Source organism: Heteronotia binoei, chromosome 15 (genome assembly GCF_032191835.1).
Source record: "Heteronotia binoei isolate CCM8104 ecotype False Entrance Well chromosome 15, APGP_CSIRO_Hbin_v1, whole genome shotgun sequence".
Lineage (NCBI taxonomy): Eukaryota > Metazoa > Chordata > Lepidosauria > Squamata > Gekkonidae > Heteronotia > Heteronotia binoei.
Genome location: NC_083237.1, coordinates 14,114,086 through 14,141,016, shown reverse-complemented (window position 1 = coordinate 14,141,016; position 26,931 = coordinate 14,114,086). Strand labels below are relative to the sequence as shown.

The window sequence follows — 26,931 nt, the reverse complement described above, 5'->3', positions numbered from 1 at the left end:
GAAATATTGTAAAGCACACACACAGTTGCCTTGTATTATCAATCATGATGACAATTTTCAGCTGAAACCATTGCAAAAGTGCCACTACTGATCTGGTTCCTGGGAAATTAAGGGTTCAGACTTTGAGGTCAGAAGGTGGCAAAAAACATTGCACATTTGTGCAGACCATGAAGAAATTGATGCAGTTGTAGCAGAATGATAGGATTGATAAAAACGTTTCATCAGTAGCATTGATCCCTTCATGACACACCAATTTATGCTTTCTTCTTGACTTCTATTAATGTGCTAAGTATAGTCTCTGAACTGAAACCAACCAGCTGATAAGGCAACAAACAAGGAATTATGCTTTACTATAAAGCTCTGCCAGCTATGGTGGGGAAAGTATTGACCAATGAGCCAGCTGAATATTTCTGTGGGCATTTGCCCACACTTGTGCCATTGCATAGAAAACAGGATTCTTCCTACGATCAATGGTAATTTCAGATCTCTAAAGAGACACATGCAAAATTGGGGAATAGTCCCTATTCATTCATCCTACCTGTGGAATCTTGTAAAGGCTGGAAAGGTCTGCCACATACGAGGAGGTATCCAAACCAAGTCCACCAACGATTCCTATGAGACCTTTCTGAATGCCACACTCATAGTTGGGGATGAAAGTGTGTGATTTGAAGAGAAGGTCCATAGTGGTGCGGTAGGTCATCCATGCATTATTGTAATTGTCATAAATGTGGAATCCAAGGGAGACGTTGGGTAAGATTGAGGGATCCTCATTGATCTCCTTGATGGCAAAAACCAAGGCCAGAACGTGCTGATAGAACTTAGGGACCAAACTGCAAATAAAATGACCTCTTGGTTTCATTAAAGAATTCAACCCTACCTGAGACCAGAATATCATAATACAGCTTATAAAAATGTGTGAAGAGCCTAGCTGGATCGGCCAGCACCCCAAAGGACTGAATATGCTACAGCCTGATGCCACTTGTAAACTAATATGTCTTGAGTATTTATCTTAATTCATTTATCGTAAATACATATGCAGGATATAAATATTCACAATTAAAATAAGCAAAGCAATGCATGCCATCAATTCAGTTCATTATCCCCCACTACATCCTTTGCTGGAGAATCTGTTGTCTATGATAAACATATTGCCAAGGAGTTCATAAATATGAAGAAAATAGTTGTGTGTTCTACGCTTTTTCATTTCTCCTCTTAGGGTCCATTTTTGTGAACTAAGGGGACTGAAACATTTTACTGTTCTTTGTGGAGAGGATGCTGCAACTCAAAGCAGTTTTGCTATACTTTGAAAAATCAACACATGATATGCCATATAAACTCCTGCAACTGTATTGGTTAGAATGGAAGAAAAGAAGTTAAACAAATAATAATGTTAAATGCAACTCAGAGGTGCACAATAAAATAAATTGTACAATTTTTAAATGAACTCTCTAAGAAGCAGAATGGAGCATAACTTTAACTTTTCATAGAACAGCATTTAAAATCATAAATGCCACATGTGTTGATTTGTATTGTGATCTAGAGTTCTTGTACCATCCATAATCGAGACATTTTACATTCTCATCTTATTTTTAAAGGTATGGTTTAAATCCTTTGTTTTTCTATTCTTGCTAGATCTTTGCCAATATCCAAATAGACATTAGTGACTCATGATTGCCAGATTGAGAGAAAGTACAGAGCACAGCTATTCCTTCATGAACCTTCTGACCAATAAAGACTGTGAGCAACTATCCCATGACATTAGAAGTACAAATAAATTGCAATACATAGATGGTTCAGACAAATAAAATGAAGCATTCAAAAGGTCCTTAGGTTACCACAATAAGAACAGTTGATATCTACTGGGTTTTGGCAATGCTTGCTCCTCATTATTCTATAAAGCAATTTGCATATAGATGCATTAGTAACATCACGCTGTTATTTTACTATGAAAACGTTGGATTGGTCACCCTAAAAATGTCACCCAAATGTCTTGGGGTTCTGAAGGTCATAGATGAAATCCCTGCCCTTCTCTATCCCTGTCATAGTCCTGTTGGGATAGAATTGTCCCTTTCTAGCATGGAGCTAGCACGGAGGGAACTTCCCTAATTTTTCTAAATGAGGTGGATACTTGATTTCTTTTGAAGAAATTCTCATTTCAAAAAGGGCTTCTGGCCTATTGAGTTCAATGGCTAACTCAGTGTATCTTGACCCTTTATCTTTTGGCTAAAATGGTTGTGTGGGTTTTTGTATTAAAGTAAATAAGCTGATTTTTAAAAAGCTGAGATAATATCACCCATTCAAATTAGAGCTCCTCAGGTGAGAAGATGATATGAGGGTTATTCACCCCTGACCCCAATGTAATTGTAGCTACCATGAAAAATCTAATGAGAAGTCATATTGCAGAATTGTAAAAAATGAGGTTTACTCATCTGCACCCCATCCCTGTAAAATACCAGATGCTATAAAAAATCTAAAATCCCAGTGCTTGACTGGTTAAGGAAACCAAAATACTAGATCTCCATGCCTCTTCCATTCTGAACACATATGTGATTTGTTGTTCATTCGCACAGTCGATTCTGACTCTTTGAGACCCCAAGGAAACATATTTGATATCTACTAGCTATTCATAAGAAATATTTTTTGTACTATTAATTTTGCCTCATGTTGTTTGTGGGATATGTATGCAAATGTAACCATGTAGCTCTTATTCAATAATGAAAAATGTATACATTCCATTCAATCATTTGTTCATTCATAACTATTTATATCTATCTACTTGCAGAACAACATGCATGCATATTACTCTTCTCTGTCTCTAAATATGGCAGAATAAATATGTACAGAAGTAGTAAACTCAACTATCATTTCAATAGGGGCACAATTGATTTCTTACAAGGGAAAGTTAGAAGATGCCTCAGAAGGGTGTTTCACAAAGAGAATCTTGGGGATACTATGAAAAATAAGAGATACAATCCCACCAATGATAATCTCACTGGGCTGGTACCACTCGTGTTGTATCTGAAGAGGTTCTGTCTGAGTACACTGCAATGCTCGTACTTCACACACCAGTTGAGGGTTCAGGAACACTATCAACAGCAGCATCACAGAAGACTTCTTGTTGTAGACTATCCTGATGAAATTTTTAGCATCACCGCTAACATTTGAAAGCCTACAACAAACTGTCCCGGATTGCAGTTTACTCAACCAAGTAGCTATATTAAAAGGTTCAGCTACCATGATCACCATCAGTAATCCCAGAAGGGTTCCAGAAGTAAATCTGCATGCCAATCAAGAGACAATTAGCAGAAACTGGAAAACTGTTTATGTGTATTGCTTGAACTGATCAGTAAATAGAACAGGGGGTTATTTTTCGTCTGGAAGGTCATTGGAACTTGAACTGAGAATATAAATGACAGTGATTACGATAATTACAGGGGTACTCATAATCTCTGAGGGTTTGTAGCTAGTGACATCTTGATGTCACAAGTGCTGAAGCAAACATATTTTCTTATGCTGTCATTGCACCTTCTCTCTAGTGGGATAGTCCTTTGGGGTTATGCTAACTCAGATTGGCCTTCAGTAATCCTCACAATGGAATCAAGGCAGAAGAGGGCATAACTGGTATTGATTCTTTGTATCCTGGGCTATTTTTGAGCAGAATTGCACAGGAAAACAGTTCTGGCTGGCTTGGTATCAGGGGGTGTGACCTAATAGGCAAATGAGTTCCTGCAGGGCATTTTCTACAAAAAGCCCTGTATGAAACAATGGTGATGTCAGGGGGTGTGGCCTAAAATGCAAAGGAGTTCCTGTTGGGCTTTTTCTTTTAAAAAGCCCTGTGTGAAATAATGGTGATGTCAGGGAGTGTGGCCTAATATGCAAAGGATTACTTGCTGAGCTTTTTCTACTAAAAAAGCCTTGATTGTATCAACAACTGTAGGCCATGTAACAGTATCCTGGTTATGATATGCAGGTTAATAATACTAAATATGTAAGAGAGAGGAAAGTGCCAGAGGGCTGAATTAGCCGCTTGGCTAGATCATTCTCTGCTTTTCATACCAGAGATTTACAGGAACAAAGCAATAAAATGTAAATAGTCATTACTGTCGAGGCAGAGTTTTATCCCTTTGCTGTATTTTTAACTGTTTTAATTATATTTAGTGAGTGTTAGTTGTTTTATTCTTGATGGTACCCACCCTTTTTTATTAGTGATTTTTTTTATTGTTCTATTTAGTATGCTACAACAAAAATTTGTAGCTATATACATTTTCATCTCTCCCATCCTCCCACCCTCCCTCCTTCTATTTACTCTTAGTCTTTTCACCCGAGCCATGGGCACAAAGTCTTAGAGCGTTTTCGCACTGACCTTAATCAGGAGCGACGTCCCTCTTCACCGCGCAGCGTCTGCGCGGATTTCGCACTAATTGCTCCGCAGAACCCAGAAGAGCCGCAAAGTCCCGCGGCTTCTGCGTCGCAAATGTAAACTGGTTTTTGGCCAGTTTACATTTGCGACACAAAAGCCGCAGGACTATGCGGCTCTTCCGGGTTCTGCGGAGCAATTAGTGCGAAATCCGCGCAGACACTTCGCGGTGAAGAGGGACGTCGCTGCCGATTAAGGTCAGTGCGAAAACGCCCTTAATCTTCCACTGAATGTCTTTTCTTCCTTCTTTCAATATCCAATCTAGGTAGGTCTTCCATCTGGTCTTAATTTCATTAGATTTCCCTTCCCATGTTGTCTCTTTGTTGATTGACGCCACGATGTCTGACTGTATAAATTCAAACAAATAGTTGTGCCAGATTTCTACTGTCCATTTACTTTTGTCTTTCCAACCCAAAGCTATAACTGCCTTTCCCACCAGTATCATAGCCTTAACTAAATTTTGAATACTCTTATCCATCATCGGGACTCCTTTTGTACTTAACAACATTAGATTAAAAGCTATAGTTAGTGTTATATTCCATACTTTTCTAATAATTTTGATAATTTCCTTCCAAAAGGTCTTTACTTCCGAACATTCCCACCACATGTGTGCATACCAGCCTTTAGAGTGTTTACACTGGCAGCATAACGGGCTTAATCCTGGAATCATGTTAGCTAGCTGTGCTTGTGTCTTATACCATTTTGTAAGGAATTTATATTCAAGTTCTTTAAATTTGGTTACTTTGATTTCTTCTATTCCTTTCATAATTTTATCTGCCATCTTCTCTGATATCTAACCTTCATGGCTCCATCACCTTTGTAAGTATTCTGTTATTTTATCCTTATTTATCATCATCTTTCTATATATTTTCCCTACCAAACCCTTTTTCTGCTTTGCCATTTCTTTGTATATTACTTCCATTGGTGCATCTATCCAGAGTTCTTCATTTTCGCTAATCATTTTTACTGCCTTATATAGCCCAGCTATTTTTAACCAATATTTTTTACCTATCACTTCCTGTAAGGGTTTAAGTTTTTCACTTCTAAACATATCCCCCACTCTGTGATAACCTTTAAGATTTAACATTTCCCACCAATTAATTTCTTGCACTTCCTCGTTAACAGTTTCGAGGGGTGCCCATATAGAAACTTTTCCTAACCCATAGGGTTGCCATTTGCCCCCCAAGTCGGAATAAAGAGACAGACACAATTAGATTGGTGAAACTATGGGCCACTTTATTAAATAACACAGCAATGGCAAGGGCAACCGAACTGCGGCCAGGTCAGGGCCAGCTCAGACCGCTCCCCTGCCTTTTCAGCGGGCGAGAGACCCGGCCCCCCAGCTGGAGCTGTGAGCCACAGCTCCCGTTAGGCAGGCCCAGCAGGGAGGCTTGCACCGGAGGGCCCAAACACCAGATGCGAGTCTCAGAGAAAGGCACCCATCCAATCGAGTCTCCAGGACAGTCTGCTTTCACACACCTCGGGCCACACCAAAGGTTGATCCTGCCAGACCCCTAACTCCCCAAAAGGGGGAGGCTAACCAGTCCTCCCCAGGCTGCATGGTGCCATAAACCCCATAAAAACTTGCAACTAAGGCCAAGTCTCTACTTAGGGCTTTGCACCCACAGAAAGGCCCAAAGCCAACACAAGCCCTTGCCGCAAATCCCTCAGGAAAAGCATATTACCCTTTTCCAAGAGATGCACCCCATCCCCTCTGTAGAGGTCAGGACATTCCTTAGAAATATCCGGATGGGGCAAATAGTGGCCCAAACCACTCTCCAGAACCTTGCGAATCTCCTTATTCACTCTGTAACGAGCCCTTTCTAACCCAGCTGGATTCCAGGCACTGCGCCACACCAAGCGCGAAATCATGGCCTACCAAACTATAATGGTACCAGGCCATCTGTTCCTTATGTACCTGAAATCATCTCGGGCCTGCAAGATCAACGCCTTGCCCTTAACCAGCCCGAGATCATTCCCTCCCAGGTGAATAATAAATACCTGCGGAGGAGGGCCCCCACACCCATGAAACTAAAGAGGGAGCAAGCCAGGCCACTGAAGACCCCGGCGCCCCCTCCATTCTATCGTAACATGTTTGCTGAGCTGCAGCAGAGAGCCAACAGCAGGTCTCCGAGCTTGATGTGCCGCATAACTGTGCCCGCATAACAAAACACATAACTGTGCCCGCAGATGAGAACTCTGCTCCCCCGGCCAGGAACAACAGCATCTAAAAGGAAAAAACAAACATATTTAAATAACCTAATTTGAAAAAAGATGAACTTTTTCTACGATCCAATGCAATGTATAAGAGACTAAATGAATCAGAGCTTCATGTGGAAATCCTTGTGCTAAATAGAACCACAAGGGAATGGTTCAGCATCGCCAAGTCTAGTTCCTTCTCTGTTGGAAAGGATATAATCCAACAGTAACTGTGACTGTTCCCCATGCTTGGCCAGAGTTGCAGCAGTACCATTTGCTCCATTCATTTTGTGAGATTTCTAAGCTAAACATCAAGAAGACATTCCATTTCTTCTCCTTATATGAAAAACCATTTTCTACAAACTACTATAAATCTTGCTGTTTGAGAAACTATACAGTTCTTATCCCACCTGAGTGAGGACTCTGTGCCACTCGATTTTGTCCTCATCCATGGTGAGCTCTTTTCCCGGAGAAGCCTCAGCAGAAAGCAAAAAACAAAAAACAAAAACCCCTGAACAGTGGGGATCAGTTTGCTCCATGATGCTTAGCTGTTTTGGGAAAAGGGAGGGGTGAGAGGGAAAGTGCAAGAGGCTGCTTGGATTGAAAGCATCACAGGAAGAAATACAAAAATGGGTACCAAGGGAAGCAGGAGTAGGAGAAGGAAGCAGATGATGGCCATTTGCTGGCAGGCCTCATCTGAGCCCTCTGGGGTTGGATTAGGTCCATGGACTGCATGTTTGACACCCCTGCTTTAAAAATTCATGAACGTTCATTACGATAGATGTGCCATGAACTCCTGTTTGTGAACTGTGAACAGGGCAAAATTTATGACAGTTTTGCCTTGTGGTTTGGCTCATGCCCATTCTAATATAGGATGATGAAGATATAAACATAATCAGGGCTTGGATTCAGCTGGAACTCACAGGAGCACAGCTCCTGAACCTTTCTGAGAGTTTAACTCCTCCTTCCCACCATGTCCTTTGAATACTAGGGGCAGATTCATAACAATTCCTGGATGAGCTCCACCTCTTGTTTCCCTACAAAATGACCCCTGAACAAAATTATTTTGATGTATCTATATCTGGCAAGACCAAGCTGTAACAGGAAGTGAAACTAAAAGGGGCTGGACAATAATTTAGAGCCTATAAGGATTACAAAAGCTGTGACATCCAACCTTTGAACCAGGAAGGAATTGAGTCCAAGACCAAGAAAGACTAAGAAAGACCTCTCTGGACTGGAACTGTACCATAGAGAAATAACGTTTGCCATTTTAAAAGGGAGAAAAACTGTCAAAATTGTTAAAATTCAATATCTCTGCTCAGGAAGAAGGGAGGAAAACGAAATTAGTCTCATCTGAAAGAACTTGCTCTAAGCTATTGGACTGGATGCTAAACTTTATGTGGGGATTTTTTTAAGGTTTGGTGATTTTTTATATGTCAGTAGAAAGAATAACACGTGCAAGAGCCCAATCATTTGATAAGATGCAGTCCCAATTTGATGCTCTGGAGGCAAAAATGTTAAAAGCAATGGACAAATTGCATTTGGCAATGAAAAAAGATTTTAAAAAAGAAGTTGGAGATCTTAGGAAAGAGATAGAGGGTTTTAAGGAAGAGACTCAAAATAAAGTGAAGGAGGTAGAGATGAAAGTGGATACACAGGCCTCTGCCTTGCTAAAACTTCAAGAAAAGGTCATAATACACAATTGTAAGTTGATGGAATCACAAGTTCGTCTGAGAGGGGTACCTGAAAAGGAAGAGGCAGATTTAAAGGGCTATATGGTGAATATCATCACTGAGTACATAGAAGAAGACCCTGACAAATTTAAGAGTATGTTGGAGGGTGCCTATAGAGTCAACTCAGTTTATGCGAAAAATAAAGGCCTGCCAAGAGACATTGTCATAAGACTAAGATCAAAAGAGGTGGCAGAGAAGATTTTGAGCAAAGGGTACCAAAAAGCCTGGGCAATAGAAGGGAGCAGAGTTAAAATAATGAAAGAGCTACCAAGACAAGTGATCAGTGATAGGAAAAAATACAAGAGGCTAACTGACCAGCTACGTGCAGAGGGCACAAGATATAGATGGATAATACCGGAGGGTCTTGGATTTGAACAAAATGGCAAGAGGATTACAATAAGAAGTGAACAAGAGATGCATAGCTTTTTTGAAGAAAATAAAGAACCAACATCATAATGGAGTACAAATTACTATCTTGGAATATAAACGGACTAAATTCACCACAGAAAAGAAGGAGAACATTTCATTGGATTAAAAAGCAAAAATGTAATATAATTTGTTTACAGGAAGTTCATATACAACAAAAGACAGTAAATTTTTGTGGAATAGAAATTTGGGGTGGAATTTTTTTCACTAGCAGAGCAAAAGAAAAGAGGGGTGGTCTTTTACATCAAAGAACAACTTGAGCCAAAATTAATCTTTAAAGATAAAGAAGGAAGATATATTGCTGTTGAGGTGACGATAGAGGTGAAAAAAACGTTACTACTAGGACTTTATGCACCCAATGGAGCGAAAGACAATTTTTTTAAAGACATAAATCGACAAATGGATGAAAAGACTTATGATCAGGTATTGATGATGGGCGATTTCAATGGGACAATACAAAATAATCTTGACAGATCAAGTTCAAAGAAGAATGATAAAGAAGGGAAGCTACCCAATTCTTTCTTTGACTTGATTAAACAGGAAAAAATAGAAGACATTTGGAGAAAGTTCAACCCTGATGTAAGAGACTATACATTTTTCTCAGCAAGGCATAATTCTTTTTCCAGAATTGACATGTTATGGGGTTCCCAAGGCTTGGGCCTCATAACAAAAAAAATTGAGATTCTTCCAAAGGTTTGGGCGGACCATAATCCAATATGCTGGTCTACAAAATTGCAAAGGAAATCAAGAAGATGGAGAATTAATGAGGATTTACTACAAAATAAAGACATTGTGTCATTCTTAGAAAAGGAGACTGCAGCATTCTTCCAAATAAATGAAACGGAGGATATGGAATTTCAAACAGTATGGGACACTTATAAAGCAGTAATGAGGGGTATATTAATTACATTGAATAATAAAGACAAAAGAGCAAAAGAAGAAAGGCCGTCAGCACTGCAAAATGAAATAAATAAAAAAGAAAAGGACTTGAAAAAAAGACCAGGGAAGAAAAAATTAATAAAAGAAATTACGATATTACAGTCCCAAGTTACACATTTGCTGAATAAAGAATTAGAATGGAATTTTAAAAATTTGAAACAGAAATCGTTTGAAAGTGTGAACAAACCTGGTAAATATTTGGCCTGGCAACTAAAAAAAAAGAAAGAAAATAAGACTATATATCTGGCAAGGAAGGGAGTTAGTCAAGAGAGAATAAAAGTGTGCCAATGCTTTTGTAACTGAGTCCTGGTAAATGACACGCTGATAGATGAATGTCACACTAATGGGTTTGAACCAAAGTCACAGTAGAAAACATGGACAATGGGGCGGAATTACCTTCCAGGTCTCCAAATTCAGAGTACCCAGACGATTCCCATATTTAATTGCTCTGTACCTGGTTCTTGATGTGTACTTCATATGTAATGCATGTGCTAGAGCGTAGACAGCATTATAGATGCTTTAGCTGTGGCCAGTCATACTCATTTCAAAAAAAGGTGCTGGAACACTCTCCATTCTCTCATCTCCAGTACACATTTCATCAAAGTCGGTTGTGTCAATGGAATCCAAAAATTCACAATGGAATACTTGTTCCCAGAAGTCTTTAGTTAAATCATTCTTGTTTGCCAAGGCAGGATTGAAATTCTGATGAAATATTTGGAAACCTGGGATCTTATTTTTCTGAATTGTGAAGGAAAGAGCACCATGGAACATTGGTCTATCAAGAGTCTTTTGCAACATAATTAAAGCGAAATCAATCTGGGCAGTCACAATCCATACCTTTCCTGAAAAGGTCTTCTCCAAATAATGTGACTCTTGTACTGGTGATGTTAATATGGGCATCCATATAATCCATGCCAGCCAGATAATGGTGACTGTCTCTCCATAAGACAACTACCTTGGCTGTACTTTCTACTAAATCTGAACTATTACTGTAACATTCTTGGAGCATGTGTAACATACTATGAAAATGCAAATGTACTTGTCACCATCGATTTGTAAAGGGGCATTATGATACCGGCTGATTTGTTTTCAATTCCCTTCCTAATAATTCCCAGCATGGCGTAGACCTTATTTATTGCAATAGCACATTGTCTTTACTAGTTAAACAGACAACCTGACCCATTCAATAAATTATTCAAAGGACACACATGACTGAAGACCAGATAGATTATCAAAGGCTTTAATTCTTATTCCTTTTTACATACTCTTTGCTGTTCAGATCAGGCCTCAGGATAATGATATGGCATTTGGGCAAAAAGATGCATCCCAGTAACCCAGCACTGGAGCCCAAGATGGAGAAGATCTCCACAGCCACCATATCTTTTCCTCTTGTACACAAGTAGGTTGGGACAAAAGAGAGCCAAACACTGCAAAAGACCAACATGCTGAATGTGACAAACTTGGCTTCATTGAAAGTGTCAGGTAATTTCCTGGCTAGAAAAGCCATAATGAAGCTGAAAGTGGCCAGGAATCCCATGTAGCCCAAGACACAATAAAACATGGTGACTGACCCTTCATTACATTCTATTATGATTTCTTCAGTCAGTGACTTCATGTCCAAATCTGGGAATGGAGGAAAAGTACCCAACCATGTAACACAGATGATTACTTGAATGAGAGAGCATACAAAGACAATCAAATGTGCTAGTCTTTTCCCCATCCAGTTTCTGAAAATGTTTCCTGGTCTAGAGGCCATAAAAGCCACGACCACAATAATGGTTTTTGCCAATACAGAAGAAACAGCCACTGAGAAGATGATGCCAAAAGCTGCTTGTCGGAAGAGGCAGGTCACCTTGTTAGGCTGTCCAACGAAGAGCAGTGAAGAGAGGAAGCAAAGAAGGAGAGAGACAAGTAGGATGTAGGTGAGGCTTCTGTTGTTGGCTTTGACTATGGGAGTGTCCTGGTACTTAAGGAAGATGAGGAGCACCAGAACCGTGATCAAAGAAAAGAAAAGAGCCAAAAAAACTAAAATTATCCCCAAATTTTCTTGTGAGGATAGAAAACTTGTAATTTTAGGAATGCATTGATTTTGTCCCTTATTTGGATAGTGATCTTCTTGGCAAGCGATACAGTAATCCATGTCTGAAATAGAAACATGTGAGTATTTTAAAGCTACTGCAATTTTTATTGGGGATTAAAAACTCCCTTTCCAAGATTCCTCCTACCTCTGTACTAACAAACCTTCCAAAGGATTGCAGAGCAGTTTAATGATGATGATGATGATATTGGATTTATATCCTACCCTCCACTCCAAATCTCAGAGTCTCAGAGCTGCTCAAAATCTCCTTTATCTTCCTCTGCCACAACAGACACCCTGTGAGGTGGGTGGGCTGAGAGAGCTCTGACAGAAGCTGCCCTTTCAGGACAACCTCTGCCAGAACTATGACTGACTCAAAGTCATTCCAGCAGGTTCAAGTGGAGGAGTGGGGAATCAAACCTAGTTCTCCAAGATAAGAGTCCACACACTTATCCACTACACCAAACTCAACTTGGCTCACCTTTGGCTCAAACTGAAGTCATACATTTTAATTTCCCATCTCCATGTCATGTTGAATCTCAGATCTCAGACAGTGAATGGTGTCTGATGATAAAGTCTGCAGAGTCTTCCTTTTAATGAAATGCCTTGTGACATTTTGCCACCATCCCTTGTCTGTACTGCCTAAGCAATAAACACTACTCTTCCAATGACAGATCTTTGAATGTTTCTAGAGCATTTGAAACACCAGGTCTAGCCATTTTTTCCCTTTGTCCAAACATACAGAAATATATAGGTCCTCCTGAACACTACTCCTGCCTCCAGTCCCAGAAGATTTCTGGATATTTGTTAGATTCTCATTTTTATCAACGTATCTACTACCTTCTTGGTTTGATATCTTCCCTTCTGGACACAGAACACAATCATAACAGCAGAATTTCTCCCCCTCCTTCTTTTTCCTGCTTTTGCCCGGAAGGCAGAAGTCATTGCACAGAGAAATGGGAGGAACCTACCCTTGAGCAAAGAAAGAATTCAAAGTTGGAAGAAGTTGTTTAAATACTTGTTAACATTTTTAAAAATGCATAAACAATACTTTCTGGAACAGAGAGCTGCTTAAAATAAACATCATCATCATCTTCTTATTCAACAAGAAGAAGAAATTTGAAACACAATCTGCATTGTAAACATTATTTCCATAACGGCTTTCTGTAAGAACATAAATGTTTTGTGTGTTCTGTGTGAAATAGCTGGAGAGTGCTCCTTCCACAATATCTTCCTGAAGGTATTTCCAAATGATTGGTTATACATCCCGGGACGGTGGGGGCTTGCTCTTACTACAGCAGTTCTTTTATTACAACATTTCTTACTGTACAGATTGAGAAGAAACCCAAAAGTTCTTCCTAATTTGACTTATGTCTGTATGTAGTTTCAGGTCAGCAGAGACTGTACCTGGGTATGGAGATCCCAGGGAGGGTCACCAACTCTAGATACGTGCAGGTGGATCGTGGGGAGGACAGGGTTTCGGGGGGAATCTCAGCTGTGTATAATGCCATAGAATGCACCATCCAAAGCAGCCATGTTCTTCAGGGAAACTAATCTCTGTCATCTGGAGATCAGTTGTAATTCTGAGAGATCTCCATCTAGAAGCCTGAAACCTTAGTCCCATGAGTCACAAAAGATGTTAAAGACATTAAGCCACACCTTGAATTGTGTCTGAAGTAGACAAGCAGTCAAAAAAGATCTTTATTTATTGCTATTTAATTGGATTTTTTTACTGCCTTACCTGCTTCTGCAGGGCTTAGGGTGGTTTACAACGATTTGGTCCAGTACAGTATAAAAACAAGTTAAAAACAATATATCAAACATTCAGAAACACTGAAATGTTTTAAAACAAAAATGGCAGTGATAGCAATGTTAGCACACAGTCAGAGGGGACTAAGGTGCCAGGCAGATGGAAAGAACCATCATTGGCCTCAACCAAGATCCTGGCAGAACATCTCTGCCTTTCATTCCTGTGAATCTATAATAGATCAGACAGGACATGGATACTACTCAACAGAGAGTTCCACCAGGCTGGACCAGGGCAGAGAAGGCCCAAGCCCTGGCTGAGGCCAACCGCATGACTTTGGGGCTGGACACCACCAGAAGGCTCTTATCCACAGATTTCAATGCCCTTCAGGAGATGTACTGGGAGATGCAGTCCTGAAGACGTGTGGGTGCCTGAGCATTAAGAGCTTTAAAGGTGAGCACCAGAAATCTGAATCTAATCTGATAGATTCAGAGACCAATGCAATTTGCAGAGCACTGGATATATGCATGTCCTACATGGGGTTCCCTATAAGGACCTGCACTTTTGAATTTTGGACCAGTTGGAGCTTCAAGGTCAGTCTCAAGGGTAGTCCTACTTAAAGCAAGTTAAAGCAATCCAGCCTGGAGATGACCATACCATGTGTTACTGTAGCAAGGTCAGGGCAAGACAGATGGGGCCAGTTGTCTGAGTTGGCACAGTCAAAAACTGCCTGTTGGACAACATTGGTGATCTGAGCTTTTACAGATATAATTGGGTACAAGATCACCCCCAGTTTCCTGATGGTAGGTGTCAGTGAAAGAGGCACCCTGTCAAGTGCTGGGAGTTGGCTCCCAATCCTCAGTCACCCTGCCTAGCCACAGAACTTCCATCGTAGTTGGATTCAGCTTCCCATCAACAGATATAGCCCAAATCTCCAAACGAGCTGGGTAAGGGGTGCACATGGATATAAGCATTGGAAAGAGGATTGCCCATTGAGGTACACCAGATATTATTGGGTGTCTAATTGACATTCACTACCACCCCCTCCAGCAGCACCCATGGTCTTTGATCTTGGAGAAACAAGATCAGTCACTTCAAGATTGTCCCATGAACTCTTGCAGCACCTGAGTCCTAGAGAATCCACCAAGCTCTTTCCCTCAGGTGAATGGCATAACATTAGCCCTTTGAAGAGAAGTACCGTATTTTTCCGAACATAAGGCGCTCCGGACGATAGGACGCACCTTCCTCCTGGGGGGCGATCCGCTGCCTCCGCCTCCAATCCCGGCGCTTCCCCCACACCTGCCTGCCTGGCTCCAACTTATTCCAGCAAGCTCTGGGATTGCTCCACGCTGCCCCCACCGCAAACCCACCGCTTCGCGAGTGCTGACTGCGGAGAGGGTAGCGTGCTTCCTCCGTGCCTGTCTGCCTGGCTCCAGCTCTGATGCTTACAGCAAGCACCAGGATCGCTCCCTCCGCCCTCCGATCCCAGCGCTTGCTTTAAGCATCAGAGCTGGAGCCAGGCAGACAGGCAAGGAGGAAGCACGCTGCCCCCTCCACAGCTGGTGCTCGCGAAGCACTGGGTTTGCAGAGGGGGCGGGTGCTTCCTCCGTGCCTGTCTGCCTGGCTCCAGCTCTGATGCTTAAAGCAAGCGCCGGGATGGGAAAGCGGAGGGAGAAATCCTGGTGCTTGCTGTAAGCGTCAGAGCTGGAGCCAGGCAGACAGGCATGGAGGAAGCACGCTGCCCTCTCAGCAGCCGGCGCTCGCGAAGCGCTGGGTTTGCGGTGGCGGCAGCATGGAGCGATCCCAGCGCTTGCTGGAAGAAGCTGGAGCCAGGCAGGCAGGCACGGGGGAAGCGCTGGGATCAGAGGCAGAGGCAACAAATTCCACCCCCCCCCAGGAAGGTATGTACCTTTACTCCATAAGACGCAAACACTTTTCCCCTCACTTTTTTGGGGGGGGAAAGTGCGTCTTATGGTCCTAAAAATACGGTAAGTCACTCCCTTCCACAATATCTACTTCTTCACCAGCACCTTGCCTTCTTGTGTGAATTAAGTTAAAACTTGTCCCAATTGATCTACCTAACCATAACTTCCATATGTTTGTTCAGTACATATCTGTCTTCCTCTTGAGGCTTAGTTAAATACAGATATACCTGTATATCATCACCATATTTAATAACCTAATTTGAAAAAAGATGAACTTTTTCTACGATCCAATGCAATGTTTAAGAGCCTAAATGAATCAGAGCTTCATGTGGAAATCCGTGTGCTAAACAGAACCTCAAGGGAATGGTTCAGCATCACCAAGTCTAGTTCCTTCTCTGTTGGAAAGGATATAATCCAACAGTAACTATGACTGTTCCCCATGCTTGGCCAGAGTTATAGCACTACCATTTGCTCCATTCATTTTGTGAGATTTCTCAGCTAAACATCAAGAAGACATTCCATTTGTTCTCTTTATATGAAAAACCATTTTCTACAAACTACTATGAATCTTGCTGTTTGAGAAACTATGCAGTTCTTATCCCACCTGAGTGAGGACTTTGTGCCACTCAATTTTGTCCTCATCCATGGTGAGCTCTTTTCCTGGAGGAGCCTGAGGATCCAGCATTCCAACTTTCACTTGGGCATAGGAGTTATTTGGGAAAGTAATCAAGTTTGTCACATCAAATCCAGCTGCTAGTTCCCCATCCTCATTAAACTGAATTTCATCTCCAGCACTGTTGTTAAAAGAGATCTTCTGAAGGAACGAGTGAATCTACATGGAAAGACTGAGAAAGTTAAGGCCATTGAAATGTTCTGGGAAATAGTTTCTGCATTTTGATTATCTTGATCTAGGTTATCATTTTTGGAATGCAGTTATATTGCATTTAAAGGTATATGACATATGAAGTGGCAGATAAAGACAAACTATTGATAAGCATGAATGTGGATGTTTTATCATTTTCAGGAACTAACTGAAATGCCTAAAAATATCCATATTGGACTAGAGGTGGGCACAATCCAGGAAAATGTGATTTGGTTCACGGTTAGCGGCTTCACCCCCAAACTGAACCTTGAACCAAACCAGGAGGCTTGTTCATGAACTAAGCCAGCTTGTGGTTCATGGCACTGAAAGCCCTATTAAAAAGGACCACAGTCCCTTTAAATGGGGTTTGCAGAAATTAAAAAAACAACCCTGAACAGTGGGGAACAGTATTTTCCATGATGCTTAGCTGTTTTGGGCTGCCTTGTGCTGACTTTTTAAACTTTAAAGGGACTACCAAAAAACCCCCTCAAAACAGCTGAGAGACAGGGAGCACATCCCTACCACTCAGATTTTTTCCAACTTTCATGGTGAACAAAAACCAGGTGTTTAAAGGGGCTCAGAGTCCCTTTAAATTTCTTCTTTCTGTCTCATCCATGTTCCACTACAAATTGCTTTAAAACAGGGGTGTCAAACTCATTCGTTATGAGGATTGGATCCGACATAATGAGGACTTGGTGGGCTGCGCCATGCCTGTCATAATGCCAGGTAGCAGAGATATAAACTTTATAGCTCACAGACAAACACAACTAAAGATCTTTTTTATTTAAAATAAAATTTGCTTAAAACCTTTGTATGTTTGCAATATTTTGTTTAATAGTCTCTTCTAACTGATACCTCTTGCTCTGGATTACTGCGTCAAAATTTGGAGATGGTTTTGCTGTAGCAATCTTGACTATGCTGTTAAGGGGTGTATCTGTAAAGTGCGAGCTTACTTTTGCTTTATTGACATTCACTAAAGAAATTTCATCGTCACTGCTCTGTGCCCTAAGACCCAAGAGAAAAAGGTGAAATGGCTGGGCATTGTGAGCTTTTGTAGATGAATTGGGGTTTTTTTGTGCCGGTTATGAACATGTGAAGGCACCATGACATAGACTGAGGGCTATGTGTTTATCTATAAACCCATCATCTTCCCCAGAAAAATAACTACAACTCCTGTGAGTCAGTGCAAGAACAGAGACAACCAGTATAGTGGTCACTATCTACCTACTCTCTGGGAAGTCTAGGCTCAAAATCTCCAATCTACACAGGAAATGTGCTGGGCACAAACTCTCCACCAAATCCACCTCACTGTGGACTGTGGTTATTCTTCATCTAAATAGTTCCCATTGTTTTCCTATTGAGAAAGATTAGATAAGGGCATGGATACAGTGAAAAGCAGGAGAAAATCCAGTTGCACTCAGGAGAGCTCTGACAAAAGGAGCTTAAAAATACACATACTCACAATATGAGAGAGAGAGAGAGAGAGAGAATAGCAAGGTAAAAAGCTCATTCCTTGAATCTCCAGAGGGATTGAAGCAGCTGTGCAAAGCAGCTTCTATTCTTTCCCTCTTCCCTCTCCGTCTTCCCCAAGGGAGAAGGAGGGAGAAGGAGAAGCCTCAGCCAATGCAGGGGCTTGGCTCTATAGCTCTGCTGTTTGATTAAGAGATCCAGGCTCTATCAATTTCACACCAGAATTGCAGAGTCAAGCTTGTCCATTGGCTGAGGTTCCTCCTCCATCCTCCTCCCTTTGGGAAAAGCAGGGGTAAGAGGGAAAGTGCAAAAGGCTGCTTGGCTTGGCAGCATCACAGAAAGAAACATAAAAATGGCTACCAAAGGAAGCAGGAGAGGGAGAAGGAAGCAGATGAAGGCCATTTGCTGGCAGGCCTCATTGGAGCTCTCTGGGGCTGGATTAGGTCCATGGACTGCAAGTTTGACACCCCTGCTTTAAAAATTCATGGACGTTCATGATGGTAGATGTGAAACAGGAACCATGAGCTCCTGCTTGTGAACTGTGAACAGGGACAAAATTTATGACAGATTTTGTCTTGTGGTTTGGCTCATGTCATTATAATATAGTATAAGGAAAATATAAAGAAAATCAGGGCTTGGATTCAGCTGAAACTCACAGGAGCACAGCTCCTGAACCTTTCTGAGAGTTTACCTCCTCCTTTCCACCATGTCCTTTGAATACTAGGGGCAGATTGATAACAATTCCTGGATGAGCCCCACCACTTATCTTCCTATAAAACGACCCCTGAACAAAATTATTTTGATGTATCTATATCTGGCAAGGAAGGGAGTTAGTCAAGGGAGAATAAAAGTGTGCCAATGCTTTTGTAACTGAGTCCTGGTAAATGACACACTGATAGATGAAATTCACAATAATGGGTTTGAACCAAAGTCACAGTAGAAATCATGGACAATGGGGCGGAATTACCTTCCAGGTCTCCAAATTCAGAATACCCAGTCTGTCCCCATATTTAATTGCTCTGTGCCTGGTTCTTGCTGTGTACTTCATATGTAATGCATGTGCCAGAGCGTAGACAGCATTATAGATACTGTAGCTGTGGCCAGTCATGCTCATTTCAAAAAAAGGTGCTGGAACACTTTCCACTCTCTCATCTCCAGTACACGTTTCATCAATGTCGGTTGTGTCAATGGAATCCAAAAATTCACAATGGAATACTTGTTCCCAGAAGTCTTTGATAAAACCATTTTTGTTTTTCAAGGCAGAATCGATACTCTGAAGAAATATTTGGAACCCTGGGATCTTATTTTTCTGAATTGTGAAGGAAAGAGCACCATGGAACATGTGCACATCAAGAGTTTTTTGCAAGGTATCGAAAGCGAAATCAATCTGGGCAGTCACAATCCATACCCTTCCTGAAGAGGTCTTCTCCAAATAATGTGACTCTTGTACTGGTGCCATTACAAAGGGCAGCCATATGATCCATGCCAGCCGCGTAATGGTGACTGTCTCTCCATAGACAACAACTATCTTGGCTGTACTTTCTACTAAATCTGAACTATTACTGTAAGAGTCTTGGAACACGTGTAACATACTATCAAAATGCAAATTTACTTGATTCCTTATTATGAAAGCTGTACAGATTCCATTCTTGGAAAGCTTTGACTCCAATGTCTGCAAGAAATGTTCTCCACTTTCATCATCCTTTATGAAAAGCCCAACCCATTTCCACCTGAAATGCAGAAGTAGCTGGACAATTCCTATGTACTGAAGGGCCTCATTGGCTACCATACGGTAAAAAGGAAGGAAATTTGTTGGATTCTTTGGTGCTGATTCAAATGATCCATAAGAAATCTTTAGAAACCAAAAGGACACCTTTTAGAAAAAAAGGCTAGAATGGCTGCACCTTCACTCATAACATGTTGTCTTCACTAATTATATGTATGGTACATTAATCACATTAATGTCATAGATCAATATGCCTAGTCAGGGGTAGAATTCTAGCAGAAGATCAATTGCATATTAGGCTACATCCCCTGATGTAGCCAGTCCTGTGTAAGCTTACAAGGCTCTTTTTTGCAAGCTCTTGGATGATTGGCTACATCAGGGCTGTGTGGCTTATTGTACAAGGGAGCTCCTGCTAGAATTATACTTCTGTGCCTAGTACAGGCTACCTCAAAATTTATCAGTTTATTAGAATAAGCAGTAATGTAGATTGGCCATATATTGAAATATTGGTGGAACCAACTCTCAGAAGATGTAAGGCCTTGCGGAACCTTGCCCAGTTCCGCAAGGCCTGAAAAAAACCCCTCTATTTCGACTGGCCTTTAGTCAGTTAGTTAATTTAATTGTTTGCTCACTGTTAATTTAATTGTTTGCTCACTGTTTTTACTGTTCGGTGTTTAATTTTTGTTAGCTGCCCAGAGCCTGCTTCGGTGGGGAGGGCGGGATATAAATACGAAGAATAAGTAGATGCCCAACACCGCTGTATGTATTGTAGCAACTCTACTACCAAAAATTGTTTAAATTATTTTAAACTGTTTTGATTGTTTAATTGGTTAAATTGTTTTAATTGTTTAACCTGTAATTGATAGTTAATTTAATTGTTTGCTCACTGTTTTTACTGTTTGGTGTTTAATTTTTGTTAGCTGCCCAGAGCCTGCTTCGGTGGGGAGGGCGGGATATAAATACGAAGAATAAATAAATAAATAAATAAATAAATAAATAAATACTCTAAAACACACACACACAGTTGCCTTGTATTATCAATCATGATGACAATTCTCAGCAGAAACCATTGCAAAAGTGCCACTACTGATCTGGTTCCTGGGAAATTAAGTGTTCCGACTTTGTGGTCAGGAGGTGGCAAAAAACTTTGCACATTTGTGCAGAGTATGAAGTAATTTATGCAGTTGTAGCAGAATGATAGGATTCGTTAGAAGTTTCACCACCAGCATCGATCCCTTCATGACACATCAATTTATGCTTTCTTCTTGACTTCTAGTAAAGTGCTTAGTATAGTCTCGGAACTGAAACCAACCAGCTGCTAAGGCAAGAAACAAGGAATAATGCTTTACTATAAAGCTCTGCCAGCTATGGTGGGGGAAGTAATGACCAATGAGCCAGATGAAGATTTCTGTGGGCATTTGCTGATTCAAATGAGCCATAAAAAATCTTTAGAAACCAAAAGGACCCTATTCATTCATCCTACCTGTGGAATCTTGTAAAGGCTGGAAAGGTCTGCAACATGTGAGGTGGTGTCCAAACCAAGTCCACCAACAATTCCTATGAGACCTTTCCGAATGCCACACTCATAGTTGGGGATGAAAGTGTGTGATTTGAAGAGAAGGTCCATAGTGGTGCGGTAGGTCATCCATGCATTATTGTAGTTGTCATAAATGTGGAATCCAAGGGAGACGTTGGGTAAGATTGAGGGATTCTCATTGATCTCCTTGATGGCAAAAACCAAGGCCAGAACGTGCTGATAGAACTTGGGGACCAAACTGCAAATAAAATGACCTCTTGGTATCATTAGAGAATTCAACCCTACCTAAGACCAGAATATTATAATACAGCTTATAAAAATGTGAAGAGCCTAGCTGGATCAGCCAGCACCCCAAAGGAGTGTATATACTACAGCCTGATGCCATTTGTAAACTAATATGTCTTGTCGATTTATCTTAATTCATTTATCGTAAATACATATGCAGGCTATAAATATTCACAATTAAAATAAGTAAAGCAAGGCATGTCATCAATTCAGTTCATTATCCCCCACTACATCCTTTGCTGGAGAATCTGTTGTCTGTGCTAAAGATATTGCCAAGGAGTTCATAAACATGAAGAAAATATTTGTGTGTTCTACAGCTTTTTCATTTCTTCTCTTAGGGTCCATTGTTGTGAACTAAGGGGACTGAAACATTTTACTGTTCTTTGTGGAGAGGATGCTGCAACTCAAAGCAGTTTTGCTATATTTTGAAAAATCAACACATGATATGCCGTATAAACTCCTGCAACTGTATTGGTTAGAATGGAAGAAAAGAAGTTAAATAATAATGTGAAATGCAACTCAGAAGTGCATAATAAAATAAATTGTACAATTATTGAATGAACTCTCTAAGAAGCAGAATGGAGCATAACTTTAACTTTTCACGGAACAGCATTTAAAATCATAAATGCCACATGTTGACTTGTATTGTGATATATAGTTCTTGTACCATCCATAATCCAGATATTTTGCATCCTCATCTTATTTTTAAAGGTATGGTTTAAATCCTTCGTTTTTCCATTCTTGCTAGATCTTTGCCAATACACAAATAGAAATTAGTGACTCATGATTGCCAGACTGAGAGAAATTGCAGAGCACAGCTATTCTGTGCCCCATGAACCTTCTGACCAATACTTTGAGCAACTATCCCATGACATTAGAAGTACAAATAAATTGCAATACATAGATGGGTCAGACAAATAAAATGAAGCATTCAAAACGTCCTTAGGTTACCACAATAAGAACAGTTGATATCTACTGGGTTTTGGCAATGCTCACTCCTCATTATTCTATAAAGCAATTTGCATATAGATGCATTAGTAACATCACACTGTTATTTTACTACGAAAACGTTGTGTTGGTCACCCTAAAAATGTCACCCAAATGTCTTGGGGTTCTGAAGGTCATAATTTCCAGATGAAATCCCTGCCCTTCTCTATCCCTGTCATAGTCCTGTTGGGATAGAATTGTCCCTTTCTAGCATGGAGCTAGCACGGAGGTAACTTTCCTAATTTTTCTAAATGAGGTGGATACTTGATTTCTTTTGAAGAAATCCTCATTTCAAAAAGGGCTTCTGGCTTATTTGAGTTCAATGGCAAACTCTCCCTTTCTTGGTGAGAAGATAAATGGATGGTCGCAGATCAGCTTTAGATATTTGTGATTGATTCCAGTTTTCTTTTTCTTCTTTTGTAATGAACTTCATAGCATTATAGCAAAAAGTACAAAAAAAGGTAGCTGGGCTAGTTATCTATGTATCTGCATCTGATTAGTAGCTTTTTTCTGAAACTAAATTTATACAGTATCTGCTTCAACTATCTCATTCCATGTATACAACATCTGAACACTTGTCACATGAGGTCAGTGTATCTTGATCCTTTATTTTTTGGCTAAAATGGTTGTGTGGGTTTTTGTATTAAAGTAAATAAGCTGATTTTTAAAAAGCTGTGATAATATCACCCATTCTAATTAGAGTTTCTCAGGTGAGAAGATGACATGAGGGTTATACACCCCTGACCCCAATGGAATTGTAGCTACCATGCAAAATCTAATGAGGCGACATAATGCAGAAATGTAAAAATGAGGTTTACTCATGCTATAAAAAATCTAAAATCCCAGTGCTTGACTGGTTAAGGAAACCAAAATACTAGATCTCCATGCCTCTTCCATTCTCAACGTACATTTGATTTGTTGTTCATTCACACAGTCGAGTGTAACTCTTTGCAACCCCAAAGAAATATATTTGATATCTACTAGCTATTCATACGAAATATTTTTTGTACTATTAATTTTGCCTCATGTTGTTTGTGGGATAGGTATGCAAATGTATCCATTCACTCATTTGTTCATTCATAACTATTTATATCAATCTACTTGCAGAACAACATGCATGCACATTACTCTTCTCTGTCTCTAAATATGGCAGAATAAATATATACAGAAGTAGTAAACTCAAATATCATTTCAATAGGGACACAATTGATTCCTTACATGGGAAAGTTAGAAGATGCCTCAGAAGGGTGTTTCACAAAGAGAACTGGGGAGATGTTATGAAAAATAAGAGATACAATCCCACCAATGATAATCTCACTGGGCTGGTACCACTCGTGTCGTATCTGAAGAGGTTCTGTCTGAGTACACTGCAATGCATGTACTTCACACACCAGTTGTGGGATCAGGAACAGTATCAACAGCAGCATCACAGAAGTCTTCTTGTTGTAGACTCTCCTGAAGAAATTTTTAGCATCATCGCTAACATTTGAAAGCCTACAACAAAGTGTCCAGGATTGCAGTTTACTCGACCAAGTAGCTATATTAAAAGGTTCAGCTACCATCATCACCATCAGTAATCCCAGAAGGGTTCCAGAAGTAAATTTGCATGCCAATCAAGAGACAATTAGCAGAAACTGGAAAACTGTTTATCTCTATTGCCTGATCTGATGTGTAAATGGAACAGGGTTTTTTTTTTCTTTCTGGAAAGCCTCTGGAACTTGAACTGAGAATATAAATGACAGTGATTACGATAATTACAGGGATACTCATAATCTCTGAGGGTTTGTTGCTAGTGACAAGGCAGAAGAGGTCATAACTGGAATTGATTCCTTTTATTCAGGCCTTTTTTTGAGCAGAAATGCACAGGAAAACAGTTCCGGCTGCCTTGGTATTAGGGGGTGTGGCCTAATAGGCAAATGAGTTCCTGCTGGGCTTTTCTTTTTAAAAAGCCCTGTGTGAAACTATGGTGATGCCAGGGGGCATGGCCTAATATGCAAAGGAGCTTCTGCTCGCCTTTTTCTTTTAAAAAGCCCTGTGTGAAACAATGGTCTTGCCCCCCCAGTCGGAATGAAGAGGCAGACACAAGTGTTGGGTTTTAAACCGGGCCGCTTTATTAACAATTAACAACTGTAACTGGCAGGGGGTGAAGAACAGAACCAGACAAGCCCTGGGGTCAACACCTGGATCCCGCCTTGTCCAAAGGGCGAGCCACCCTGCCCCCAGCTCAAGCCCGCCGTATTCGGGTTGTAGCTGAGCAGCCAGGCCTCCAGTAATCACCCTCTGGGCTGGCATCAATCCCCATGGAAAGATCCACCCAGGTGAGGCTCCCTGTGATCTGCATTCCCCGCACTGAGCCGTGTAGCCCATCTACGGTTCCTGCAGACCACCGCACCAACGGTGCTAGGCCATAGGTGCTCCCCTGGAAAACCCTGTGGCCAAAGCTCCTCCAGCCTGCGACCAAAACAAATACACTACAACCTAACCTACTAGGCTGTACAAGGTAGGCGAAAAACACCCCCACGTGAGCCAATTGTGTGGAAGTGAAAAAATTCCTACCTGGCCCCAAATAAGGCGACCGGCATACGCCTGTACTGCCAAAAAGGGAAGGGTGGGCGGGCAGAGAGCCAAAGAAACTGCGTGCTGAGGGGCGGGGAGCCGGGGCTTATAAAGCCCCAGCTCCGCGCCCAGGACAAGCACCCGTATGTCGGGTGATGTCGCCCCTCCCTCCTTCCGGAGAGGCAAAGACGGCCCCCAGCCTAAGTGCCTGCAAGCCGGCTTGGCTGGGAAAGGGCCGGACCTTGCCCCCCCCAGTCGGAATGAAGAGGCAGACACAAGTGTTGGGTTTTAAATCGGGCCGCTTTATTAACAATTAACAACTGTAACTGGCAGGGGGTGAAGAACAGAACCAGACAAGCCCTGGGGTCAACACCTGGACCCCGCCTTGTCCAAAGGGCGAGCCACCCTGCCCCCAGCACAAGCCCGCCGTATTCGGGCTGTAGCTGAGCGGCCAGGCCTCCAGCCATCACCCTCTGGGCTGGCATCAATCCCCATGGAAAGATCCACCCAGGTGAGGCTCCCTGTGATCTGCATTCCCCCACTGAGCCGTGTAGCCCATCTACGGTTCCTGCAGACCACCGCACCAACGGTGCTAGGCCATAGGTGCTCCCCTGGAAAACCCTGTGGCCAAACCTCCTCCAGCCACCGCCAATGCCAAGCCTCTGCTTAGGCATTAGCGCCCCAACGGGTGGCCCAGAGCCAACCGCACCCCCTGCCGAATCTCGTCCAAGAAGGCCCGGTTACCCATATCTGAAAGATGGACGCCATCCGGCCGATACAGGTCGGCTCGCTCGACCCGTATGGCCGGATGCGGGAGAAAAATTCCCAATCCCCCCTCCATGGCTTTCTGAATGGCCCTATTGGCCTTACGCCTGGCACGTTCAACACCACCGGGTGAAATGGCATGCCTCCACACCCTCCGCGGCAAAATTGCCGACCACACCAAGGTAACACCAGGCCACCTCCGTTGAATCATGCGGAGGTCGGCCAGCGCCTGCTGGGAGAGGGCCTTCCCACGCATCAGGCCCAAATCGTTCCCGCCCAAATGGATGACAAGAATGTGTGGAGGTGGGGCCTTCCGCTCCCTGAACAAGAGGGGCAAGAGCCCAGGCCACCGCAGCCCCCGACGACCCAGCCATTCTACAGTAGCCCACGCACTGAGGCCAAGCTGGGTGCCCACTGAAGACCGTCTGGCGAAATGGGCCACCCAGAAAACCATGCTGTGCCCGCAGATGAGAACCCGCCGTCTCTCACCACAAGCCACAGCACCTGAAAAGACAAACAACTGTCAGCAAAATTAACAATGCAACCCAACAAGCCCCCCACCTACCCATTAGGTGTCCAAGGGGCGAATGTAGGTTCTATAGGCCGCAGACCGCCATCGGCCGATGTGCTGGATGGCGGAGGGCGTATAGCCCAGGGAAGCGGCTGTGGAGGCCACCCCAATCCGGAAGGAATGCGTCCCAAATTTGACGCCCTTCAGGCCTAATCTGTCTATGGCCTTACTTGTGACCGACCAGAACTGATATTTGGTGAGAGGGGAACCGTCGTCGTGCAGAAGGAAGGGGCCACGAGCCTCACCCCTAAGCTGAGCATAGCGGCGAACAGCCCTAACTGGGCATAATTCCTGCAAGGAACACATGCCAACCGTGATGACGGATCCCCTCTGCCTCTGATCAGTCTTGGATCGGCGAATCGTCAGAACAAGCTGACTATTAGTAATTTTTACGTCCCTGGACTGGAGTGCCCTCTCAGAAGTGTCAGTCTTCGACTGCACAACCAGCTCGCTAACCTGCAAGGCCCCAAAAAAGGCCAAAAGCGAGGCAGCGTGAAACAAGGCTGCCTCAAAAGGAGAAGAGCAAACACTGGGCCAGCCCCCAAACAATCCCCGAAGGACCGATGGGGAGATAGGTTGCCTGTCATCCCGGCGCTGGACCCGCTCCCGGGCCCATCCCTTGAGCATTTTCTTTACTCTAAAATCACCCGTGTACTCCGGGAGACCGCGGGCCTTGCTGTGAAAGGCCAGTGCCGTGAGTTGCCCCCTG

General features: G+C 42.2%; 1 protein-coding gene across 1 annotated transcript; it reads right to left on the bottom strand.

Annotated features, from left to right (window-relative positions):
- Positions 1-254: 254 nt before the first annotated feature.
- LOC132583093 (vomeronasal type-2 receptor 26-like) lies at positions 255-25,907 on the bottom strand. The gene is made up of 9 exons (XM_060254759.1): positions 25,849-25,907; positions 21,005-21,296; positions 16,068-16,295; positions 12,632-12,758; positions 10,980-11,856; positions 7,027-7,092; positions 2,894-3,277; positions 539-830; positions 255-317 (listed from the first exon to the last, which is right to left on the bottom strand). Exons 1-9 carry the CDS (start codon positions 25,905-25,907, stop codon positions 255-257), a joined length of 2,388 nt encoding a protein of 795 aa, XP_060110742.1.
- Positions 25,908-26,931: the final 1,024 nt, after the last annotated feature.

What these genes read in the sequence shown, in the direction of transcription:
- LOC132583093 (XM_060254759.1), bottom strand. Translation starts at nt 25,907, where the DNA reads ATGCGTGGGAAGGCCCTCTCCCAGCAGGCGCTGGCCGACCTCCGCATG. An exon ending in GCCTTTACAAGATTCCACAG is followed by an intron (nt 16,296 to 21,004) that starts GTAGGATGAATG and finishes CTTTCCATGTAG; the next exon opens with ATTCACTCGTTCCTTCAGAA. An exon ending in GGCACAAAGTCCTCACTCAG is followed by an intron (nt 12,759 to 16,067) that starts GTGGGATAAGAA and finishes GCTCAAGGGTAG; the next exon opens with GTTCCTCCCATTTCTCTGTG.